The sequence below is a fragment of the Pristis pectinata genome, chromosome 1 (genome assembly GCF_009764475.1).
Source record: "Pristis pectinata isolate sPriPec2 chromosome 1, sPriPec2.1.pri, whole genome shotgun sequence".
Taxonomy (NCBI): domain Eukaryota; kingdom Metazoa; phylum Chordata; class Chondrichthyes; order Rhinopristiformes; family Pristidae; genus Pristis; species Pristis pectinata.
The window spans coordinates 148,149,664-148,160,284 of record NC_067405.1 but is presented as its reverse complement, the minus strand read 5'-3'; the positions used below and the strand labels follow the sequence as shown (position 1 = coordinate 148,160,284).

General features: G+C 48.3%; 1 protein-coding gene across 1 annotated transcript; it reads right to left on the bottom strand.

Moving 5' to 3' along the window:
* Positions 1–3,838: 3,838 nt before the first annotated feature.
* LOC127572971 (sterile alpha motif domain-containing protein 15-like) lies at positions 3,839–10,407 on the bottom strand. The gene is made up of 3 exons (XM_052020730.1): positions 10,261–10,407; positions 7,174–7,272; positions 3,839–4,045 (listed from the first exon to the last, which is right to left on the bottom strand). The coding sequence occupies exons 1-3, from the start codon at positions 10,405–10,407 to the stop codon at positions 3,839–3,841; spliced, it is 453 nt and encodes a 150-aa protein (XP_051876690.1).
* Positions 10,408–10,621: the final 214 nt, after the last annotated feature.

The following is a 10,621-nucleotide window of genomic DNA, read 5'->3' as shown; positions in this document are numbered from 1 at the left end:
GAAACCAGAACCTCAGTTGTAGGGATAAGGGTGACTTCACTGAGGCACTGCTGACAAACTGGGCCAATGAAGGCAGAGGCCTTCCCCAAGCTCACAGTCTGTATGCCTGTCATTTCAAACTGTACCTCAGACACACCGCAACATTTATGCACCAGGACCTTGTTTAAATAATTATGGAATTCAACTTCCACAGCTTGAATTTCTCCAGTGCAATTAACATTGCAAAAAGAGCAATGTAATTACTTGGTGTTATCAGACAAAATGCCACTCCATCCACATAAGACATGTAGATGACTGGGAGAATCTGGGGCGAGGTGAGGGGAATGTGCAAAGAATAAAATGGGATTACTGTGCTTGTTGGGGGGTGCAGTCTTGGTGGGCTGAAGACCCTGTTTCCATGCTGTGGTGACTCTATGAGCTCTGTAAGCTGTCAGCATAGTTGACCAGAAGATTGTTCAAATTTAGGCTTAAAGGAGATCTTCAAAGAGTTCGTGGAGGGAATTCTGGAGCTTGGGCCCTGGCAGCTGAAGCACCAGTGGTCGATTGTGGAGTGGTTAAATATGGGGATAGTCAAGAGGCTAGAATTGAAAGAATGTGGACATCTCGGAGGGTTATAGGGCTACAAGAAGTTCACATGTAGTGATGAAAAGATTTTAAAAAAAAGGATGAGAATTTTAAAACCAAGATATTGCTTTACCACAAGTCTAAGTCAATGAGCATGTGGGTGAATGTGCATTAGGACATGGCAACAGAACTTCAGAATTCAAGTTTAAGGAAGGTTGAAGTTGTGAGAACAATCAGGAGCAAACCTAGAAATGATAAAGTTATGGACGAGGGTTTTAGCAGCAGCTGAGTGGAGACAGGGACAGAATCCGACAATCTTACAGAGGTAACGATAGGTGTTCTTAGTGAAGACCTGAAAGCTTATGTCTTGGTAAATAAGCCACCAAGATTGCAACCTGATCAAAACAGAATTAACATTCTGGAGATACTCTGTTAGCTATATTTCTCCCTCCACAGATGCTGCCTGACCCGCTAAGTGCCTTTGGCATTCAGATTTCTATCATCTGCAGTATTTTTCTTTCGGATTTGTGAACTGTCTGGTTCTAAAAGAACACAGGAAAATAGGAGCAGGAGTAGGGCATCAGGCCCAAGCCTGCCCCACCATTCAATATGATCACAGCTGATCTACCCCAGGCCTCAACTCCTCCTCTATTTCAGTTCCACATGGCCCTCAATTCCTTGATCTTTCAAAAAATTATCTACCTCCACCCTAAATATATCTAATGATCCAGCTTCCACCACCCTCGGGGGCCGAGAATACCAGAGATTCACCACCCTCTGAGAGAAGACATTTCTACACACCTCAGTTTTAAATGAGCAGACCCTTATTTTGTGACTATGTCCCCTTGTTTGTGACGCTCCCACCAGTGAAAACATCTCAACACCTACCCTGTCAAGCTCCCTTAGGACCTTTTATGTCTTAACAAGGTCACTCCTCATTCTTCTAACTCCAAAAGTACAGACCCAAACTGTCCAGCCTCTCTTAGCAGGACAACCCTTACATCCCTGGAATTACGCTGGTGACTCTCCTTTGGACTATCTCCAATGCTACTACATCCTTTTTTAGGTAAGGAGACTAAAACTGTGCTCAGTGCTCCAGGTGTGGCCTCACCAACACCATGGACAACTGGAACACAACCTCCCTGTTCTTAAACTCCAACTCCTTTGAAATAAAGACCAAAATGTCTTTCACCTTCTTGACTGTTTGTTGGACCTGCCTGCTAATCTCTTACGATTCATGCAGTAGAAAACCTTGATCCCTCTGTACTCCCCTCATCTGCAGTCTCTCTTCCTTTAGATAATAATCTGCCCTTTGATTTCTGCTATGGAAGTGCTTGACCTCACACTACCCCACAGGAAACTCACTTGCCGAGTTTCTGCCCGAAAACTCCGTCTATTTGTATCCCATTGGAGAATCACAATTTCCTGATCACAATAAGCCCTTCCACATATTTTCATAATTTCAGCAAACTTGTACACTTTGTGTTCCCTCTTCAAGGTAGTTAATATAAATAATGAATAACTGAGGGCCGAGACCTGATCCCTGGGGCACTCCACGTTACCTCCTTCCAACCTAAAAAAAGACCCATTTATTCCAACTCCATTCAAGACACTTGCCAGGGTGAGTGGTGTAGTCAGAGAGAAGTGAACAGAGTTTGTGATAGAGAACAAAGATAATCATTTGCTCTGCTCAGCATTCAGTTTTGGAAAGTTACTGTCCATCTTGTACTGATGTCAGACAGACAGTCGGACAATTCGGCGACAATGAAGGGTAAAGCTAGGTTCCAGTGAAACATTAACTCTTTCTTCATAAATATGAACTGACCTGCTGAGTGTTTTCAGCATCTTCTGGTTTTGTTTCACATTTCAAACATCTGCAGCATTTTCTGTCTTTGAACCAAGATGTCATTGTCATATGGAATATTATATTTTTAAACAGTGCCTCCATTTATGTGAGTCTAGCTGTAGAGATACCACATCCCTTCACACATCACAGACAGTGTCTGGATTATTTGCAGGTGTATGCAGGAGATGGTTTAGCTGGTGATGGGCGATCTACAATGTGCCTCACTGTCAGAGGTGAAAACAGAAGTGCTAGAAACACCCTGCAGGTCAGGCACCATCTGCAGAAAAAGAAATGGAGTCATTGTTTCAGATCAGAGACCCTTCAATTGGGAAAGAAATGAAAATGGTAATTTGAAGTTACAGAGAAGGTAGTGGAAGGGGTGGTTAAGAGGAAGGGAATATCTGTGATGGAGATAGTTTGAATGTACCTGTAATCTAAGGTAGGTCTGAATTGTGAAGGTATATTATCGTCACATGTACCAAGATACAATACAATGCCATACATGAGTACATTGAGGTAGTAAAAAGAAAACAGAATGCAGAATATAGTATCGCAGCCACAGAGAAAGTGCAGTGCAGGCAGACAATAAGGTGCAAGGGCCACGACGAGGTAGATTGTGAGATCAAGAGTTCATCTTAAGCGTATGAGAGGTCCATTCACGAGTCTTATAACCGTGGGATAGAAGCTGTCCTTGAGCCTGGTGGTAAGTGTTCTCAAGCTTTTGAATCTTCTGCCCGATGGGAGGGGGAGAAGAGAGAAAGAATCAGATTTAGAATTGGAATCAGATTTATTATCACTGTGATAATATGACATGATAACGACCAGGGTGGGAGGGGTCTTTGATTATGTTGGCTGCTTTCCCAAGGCAGTGGGAAGTGTAGACAGAGTCCATGCAGAGGAGGCTAGTTTGTGTGATGGACTGTGATGGGAGGGTGGAATTTGGGTTGAAATCTATGTAGGATGTTAGAGCCAGAGACATTTGCTAAGGAAAGAGATCTGGCTGAGGAAGTCAGAGATGATTTGAACATACCTGTGATTTCCTTGTTCACTGACAGAGGTGTTGTATTTCATAAAGTCCCAAAGCCACTAGAGCTGTAGGGGCAACGTTCCCACAACAACTAAGGTTTTACTTTACACAGGACCAATTTTTAAGATAACTGGTGTCAAACCCTTTACATTCCTAAACTGAATCCCATGAAGTAATTCCATGAACCCATGAATCCCATGAACGGTTCCCTCTCAGGATACTTCTGGCTTCGGATATTTATGGATATTTGCAACTAATTTGCAAAATTGGTAATGTTGCTTTGAACAAAAACATTTACCTAGTTACATGCCAACAGATACACAAAATTACACCTTGTGATAGAAATCTAAGAGCCAGCTCCCAGGGTTTGGAACACCATGTTGAGATACCATTTTCTTTGGTTAGATTCTTCTCCGAGGGATTTCGGAAGAAATTCGGGTATCCAGCTCTTTCAGGAATTCTTCCAACGTCAGCGCGTCAGCCTTGGGTCCTGTTGGAGCCTTGCGCTCTAGAAACAAGCCCATGGGATCCCTGTGATGGTGGGAAATGCTGCGACTCCAGAGAGGCTCTTTGATATCTAGTAGCTTCTGAATCTCATGGGAGATCACCTAAAAACAATACTTTGCATTTATACAGTCCCTAAAAGTGGGGAAAACAGGAGTGTTATTAAATGAAAATTAATATCAAGCCAGGTGGCCAAAAGGCCAGAGAGCATCTTAAAGGAACAAAGGAAAGTATAAAGAGGTGGGGAGATTTAGGGAGGGAATTCTTGACCTTATTGTCCTGGCAGCTGAAGGCATGATCACCAGTGTTGGAGAGATAAAGTCTGGGAATGTGCAAGATATATCCCTGGTATGTGAGCTGTCCAATTGACTGGAGATTGTACCATTGTTTAACAGGGGAGGGAAGTAATTACAGTAGTTAAAATAATTATAGGCCAGTTAATTTAACTTTCGTGGTTGAAAAATCATTGGTATTAACCTTCATTAAGAAAGGCACAGGCCGGCAGCACAGATTTGTTAAGGTAAATTCATGCCCCAAGTTGACTGAGATTTTTGAGGAAGTAATGAGACTACACTTGATCTAGGGTACCTGGACTTTAGCAAGGCATTTGTCAAGGCCCCACATAACAGGCTGGTCAAAAAACCAAAAGCTCCTGTGATCCATGGGAGAGTGACAAATTGGATCCAAAGTTGACTCAGTGTCAGGAAGCAGAGAGTAATGTTTAACGGGTGTTTTGTGACCAATGAGAACTCAGAATGATTTAACAGAATGATTTAGACTAAATGTAGGGGCTTGATAAAGGTTCCAGAACTTGACAGTGCAAGGGAAGGCTATAGACTGCAGGAACATATGGATGGTCTGGTCAGCTCTGATAAATGGAACTTAACCTAGCGAAGCAAGAGGCAGTGTGCTTGGGAAGGTGCAACAAGGCAGGGAAATACAGTAAATGGGAGTAGGTAGAGGGATGTGGAGGAACACAGGGACTTTGGATTGATGTCCATAGATCCCTGAAGGTAGCAGGACAGGTCAATAAACCAGTTAACATGGAACATGTGAGGTTTTCCTTCATTAGCCAAGCTACAGGGTATAAAAGCAGGGAGATTATGTTACCACTGTACACACTTGCTGGTCACTTCTGGTCACCACGTTGTAGGAGGACATGTGACTGCATTGGAGCGAGTGCAGAGGTAACTCTGCACAGGACTGGGAAATTCCATCTGAGGAAAGATTAGATAAGCTGGTTTTTTTGGGAACCGCAAGCTGAAGAGAGATTTAATTGAGGTGTATAAAGTTGTGAGGGGAATAGATAACATAAATAGGAAGGACCTGTTTCCCTTTGCTGAGGGGTGAAAAACTGGGAATGTTTTAAAACAATTAGTGGATGGATTAGAGGGGAGGTGAGGGAAATGATTTCACAGAGGGCGGTGGGGGTCTCGAGCTCACTGCCTGACGGTGGGGGAAGCAGAAACTTTCTTCACATTTAAACTGCGTAGGTGAAGAGCTATGACCTGCTCCTTTCTGACTGGCAGAGACACAATGGACCTAATGGCCTTCTCAGGTGTTGTAGATTCTCTCTGACTCCAAGACATGGGTGAAGGCTTCAGCAATAAAACAGAAAGTACAGTGATGTTTTCAACCAATCCACCAGCTCATCACATCCCCCTACGTTACTGGTCCAACACTCTACACTCCTCCTGAACTCCCTCTCCAGTCAGCCTTCTAAACCCATCCTTCATTCACTGCAAACTGCAGAGAGTTGTGGGCACAGCTCAGCACATCACGGAAACCAGCCTCCTTCCATGGACTCTGTCTACACTTCCCATTGCCTCGGTAAAGCAGCCAACAAAATCAAAGACCCCACCCACCTAGGACATTCTCTCTTCTCCCCCCTCCCATTGGGCAGAAGATACAAAAGCCTTAAAGCACGTACCACCAGGCTCAAGGACAGCTTCTATCCTGCTGTTATAAGACTATTGAACAGTCCCCTAGTACGATAAAATGGACTCTCAACCTCACAATCTACCTCGTTATGACCTTGCACCTTATTGTCTGCCTGCACTTTCTCTGTAACACTTTATTCCGCATTCTGTTATTGTTTTCCCTTGTACTACCTCAATGCACTGTTATAATGTAATGTAATCTGTATGGATGGCACGCAGAACAAAGTTTTTCACTGTACCTCAGTACACCTGACAATAATAAACTAATTTACCACTGACACCCACCCACCCCAACTCTCTCCACCACCACTTGTGCCACTCTCTCCGAACTGGAACTCTCCCTCTAATATCCCAAATCCTTCCACATTCCTACAATAACAGGGATGGAGGGTCACTTGACACACTTGAGCCCTGGTTACCAGAGGTTGAGAGCCAAGTACAGCCTTCATTGAAAATGAGGGCACGATGGCAAAAGAAATGATACAGGCTGGGGGATATCATTCAGTTGATTTAGTTAAACCTGAGACTGATAGATTTTTGTTAACCAAACATTTAAGGGCAAAGGTAGGTTTTATGAGATCAGTCACACTGATCGACAGAGCAGCCGGTAGAGAGTGAATGGGCTCCTCCTGTTCCGATGTTCCCCAGGTTTCATCTCACATTCCTCCCTAGCCACACGTCATCCCGACAAGTGACCTGCTCCTCAGCCTCTACCAAGTATGAATGAAGTGTCTGTGAAACACTGCCAGCACAGAAACAATGTCACTCGGTGGGGTTTACACCCATTAGCACTGTCCACAGGGAGCAATAGGAGAGAGGAAACTTCAGTGCAGAGTGCTGTAATGCTCCATGTTCCAAACCTTCATCCTATTGATGGAATTAAGAATCATAATCACAACATTTCTCCCCACGTTCTCACTATAAATTGCAATGTCCCCTCATTCTTCTAAACATAATTTGGTAATTGGTTTATTATTGTCACACATACCGAGATACAGTGAGAAGCTTCTGTTTGCGTGCCGTCCAGACAGATCATTCCATACATAAGTACATCAAGTTAGTAAGAACAAAAACAAGAATGTAGAATGTAGTGTTATAGTTACAGAGAAAGTACAGTGCAGGTAGACAATAAGATGCAAGGGCCATGATGAGGTAGATTGAAAGATTAAAAGTTCATCTTTATTATATAAGAGGTCCATTCAAGAGTCTGATAACAGCAAGATGCAAGAGATGATTTTAAAATGGTTCATCGGGAAAAGCAAACCAGTGTTTTTTTAAACCAACTCACCAACCTTCATGTGCTCGAAGTCTGTGATTCCTATACTGGGTAGGGTGGAGCAGTTGACGAAAATGAGTTTCCTGCCTGAGATTTTGTTTGAAATGAAACAATCCTGGATGGAAAGGACAGAAAAACATTAAGCAAGTGTTAATTTGGAAGAAGGAAAGGGAGGTAGCCGAGACTGGGAAAATGGACACATTTCTGAGAAAGTGTAGGATTGGAAATGGAGTTTGGACGACTGCTGCCAGGATGTTTTCCATCTCAAAGACATCATAGTCCACAGTTCCATTTTATTCTTCGTCACTTCCAGTGTTGCAAAAGACTTTCAACAATGTGGCCTCCACTACACTGGTGAGACCAAGTGTAGACTAGGCGACCATTTTGCAGAGCACATGCGCCCTTGCCCGCATCTGCCATCTCAAGCTCCCAGTTGCCTGCCATTTCAGCTCCCCTCCCCTTCCCATACGACTGTCCATCCTTGGCCTTCTCCACAGTGAGGCCAAATGCAAACTTGAAGAACAACCCCTTATATTCCACTTGGACAACCTACGACCCCATAGCATGAACATCGAATCTTCCAGTTTCAGGTAACCCACTCCCCGTGTTCCTTTCCCAATCCCACTGGTCCACCCAGCATCTCTCTCCCTTTGTTCACCTTTTCCATTCCCCTCCCTCCTCCATTACCCAGATGTATCACCCTTCCTCCACCTGGCTCCATCTGCCCATCAACCCCCACCTATTCAGGTGGAAGGTGGGTATTTGCCAGGCTACAATAATATGCCCGGGTATATACTTAGCTCCGTGTGTATTTACCTGGGGATATATTTGCCTTCGTGTATACTTAGCCTGGAATGTATTTTCCCAGGTGTATTTTTGCCACAGGGCACACTTACCCAGGTGTGTATTTAGAGTCATAGAATTATACAGCACGGAAACAGGCCCTTCGGCCCAACTCGTCCATGCTGACCAAGGTACTCATCTGAGCTAGTCCCATTTGCCCATATCCCTCTAAAACTTTCCTATCCATGTACCTGTCTAAATGTATTTTAAATATTGTAAGTGTACCCACCTCTACCACTTCCTCTGGCAGCTCGTTCCACACACCCACCGCCCTCTGGGTGAAAAACTTACCCCTCTGGTCCCCTTTAACTCTTTCCCCTCACCTCAAACTGATGCCCTCTAGTTTTAGACTCCCGTACCCTGATCTGACCATCCACCTTATCTACACCCCCCATGATTTTATAAATCTCTATAAGGTCATAACTCAAGCCCTCCAGTCCCAGTAACAAGCCGATGAATCTTTTCTGCAACCTTTCCAGTTTAACAACATCCTTCCTATAGCTGGGTGACCAGAACTACACACAATACTCCAAGTGTGGTCTCACCAACAGCTTGTACAGTTGTAACATGATGTCCCAACCTCTGTACTCAGTGCTCTGACCGATGAAGCCCAGCGTGCCAAATGCCTTCTTCATTGTCCTGTCCACATGTGACACCAGTTTCAGGGAGCCATGTACCTGTACGCCTGGGTCTCTGTGTTCCACAACACTCTCCAAGACCCTGCCATTGACTGCACAACTCCTGCCCTGGATTGACTTCCCAAACTGCAACACTTGATGCTTATTTGGATTAAACTTGCCAGGCCCCGTTACCTGGGTGTGTGTCGGGGCACCGTTACCGAGGTGCATCCACACCCATACACACGAACACACCCTCAACCCCCCACACCCCCTCAACAAGCTGCCACAACCCCCCACAACCTCTCACACACCCCATCCCGTCAACACCCTGCACCTCCTCAACAAGCCACCAGAATCCCTTGCAACACTTTACACCCCTACACACCCCACCCACCACACCCTCAACCCCCCACACGCACCTGACCCCACCACACCCTCAACCGCCCCCACATACCCTCAACCTCCCCAACCACGCACACACAACCCACCCCCTCTACCCCCCACGCGCACCCCACCCCCTCAACCCCCCCACACGCGCACCCCACCCCCTCAACCCCCCCACGCACCCCACCCCCTCAACCCCCCCACGCGCACCCCACCCCCTCAACCCCCCCACGCGCACCCCACCCCCTCAATCCCCCACGCGCACCCCACCCCCTCAACCCCCACACGCGCACCCCACCCCCTCAACACCCCCACACACCCCACCCCCTCAACCCCCACACGCGCACCCCACCCCCTCAACCCCCACACGCGCACCCCACCCCCTCAACACCCCCACACACCCCACCCCCTCTACCCCCCCACGCGCACCCCACCCCCTCAACCCCCACACACCCTCAACCGCTACACAAAGCAACACCAACACCCCCACTCCCCCTCCCCCTCCCATCCCCTCACCCCCCATCCCATCCCACCATCCCCTCCCCTCACCCCCCCACCATCCCACCCCATCCCATCCCCTCACCACCCCCACCCCATCCCATCCCCTCACCCCCCCACCATCCCATCCCCTCACCCCCCCCACCCCATCCCATCCCCTCACCCCCCCACCCCATCCCATCCCCTCACCCCCCCCACCATCCCATCCCCTCACCCCCCCCACCATCCCATCCCCTCACCACCCCCACCATCCCATCCCCTCACCCCCCCCCACCATCCCATCCCCTCACCACCCCCACCATCCCATCCCCTCACCCCCCCACCATCCCATCCCCTCACCCCCCCCACCATCCCATCCCCTCACCCCCCCCACCATCCCCTCAGCCCCCCACCATCCCCTCACCACCCCCACCATCCCCTCACCCCCCACCCTCCCCCCCCACCATCCCATCCCCTCACCACCCCCACCATCCCATCCCCTCACCACCCCCACCATCCCATCCCCTCACCACCCCCACCATCCCATCCCCTCACCACCCCCCACCATCCCATCCCCTCACCCCCCCCACCATCCCATCCCCTCACCCCCCCCCCACCATCCCATCCCCTCACCACCCCCACCACCATCCCATCCCCTCACCCCCCCCCCCACCATCCCATCCCCTCACCCCCCCCCCACCATCCCATCCCCTCACCCCCCCCCCCACCATCCCCTCACCCCCCCCCCACCACCATCCCCTCACCTCCCCCCCCCTCACCATGTACTGCGGGAAGCCCAGCTTCTCCACCCACTGGGCCACCTGCCTCTCCTGCCAGTGCAGGCAGCGCGGCTCCTCCAGCGGGTGGCAGCCGCAGCGACACTCGCTGCCGCACGGGTACTCGGCCCGGGCCCGGGCCTCCGCCATCCCGTCTCCGCGCTGTCACCACGGCAACCGTTACCAGGGATCCCCGCTGCCCGCCGAGTCCCGCGTCACCGCAGCAACGGTTGCCAGGACACCGCCACATCCGGGTCACGACGGCTTTGACGCGTCATTCCCATCATATTGAGTTCAAAATATAAATCATTAATTACAACTTTTATGTTATCCGCTGATCTTTTATTTGCAGTTGCGTTAAGTT

Excerpts from the sequence above, each read along its gene's own strand:
- LOC127572971 (XM_052020730.1), bottom strand. The coding sequence starts at position 10,407 with ATGGCGGAGGCCCGGGCCCGGGCCGAGTACCCGTGCGGCAGCGAGTGT. Across the intron at positions 7,273-10,260 it reads TGGGCTTCCCGCAGTACATG|GATTGTTTCATTTCAAACAA; the intron begins GTGAGGGGGGGG and ends CTTTCCATCCAG. Across the intron at positions 4,046-7,173 it reads CAGACTTCGAGCACATGAAG|GTGATCTCCCATGAGATTCA; the intron begins GTTGGTGAGTTG and ends TATTGTTTTTAG.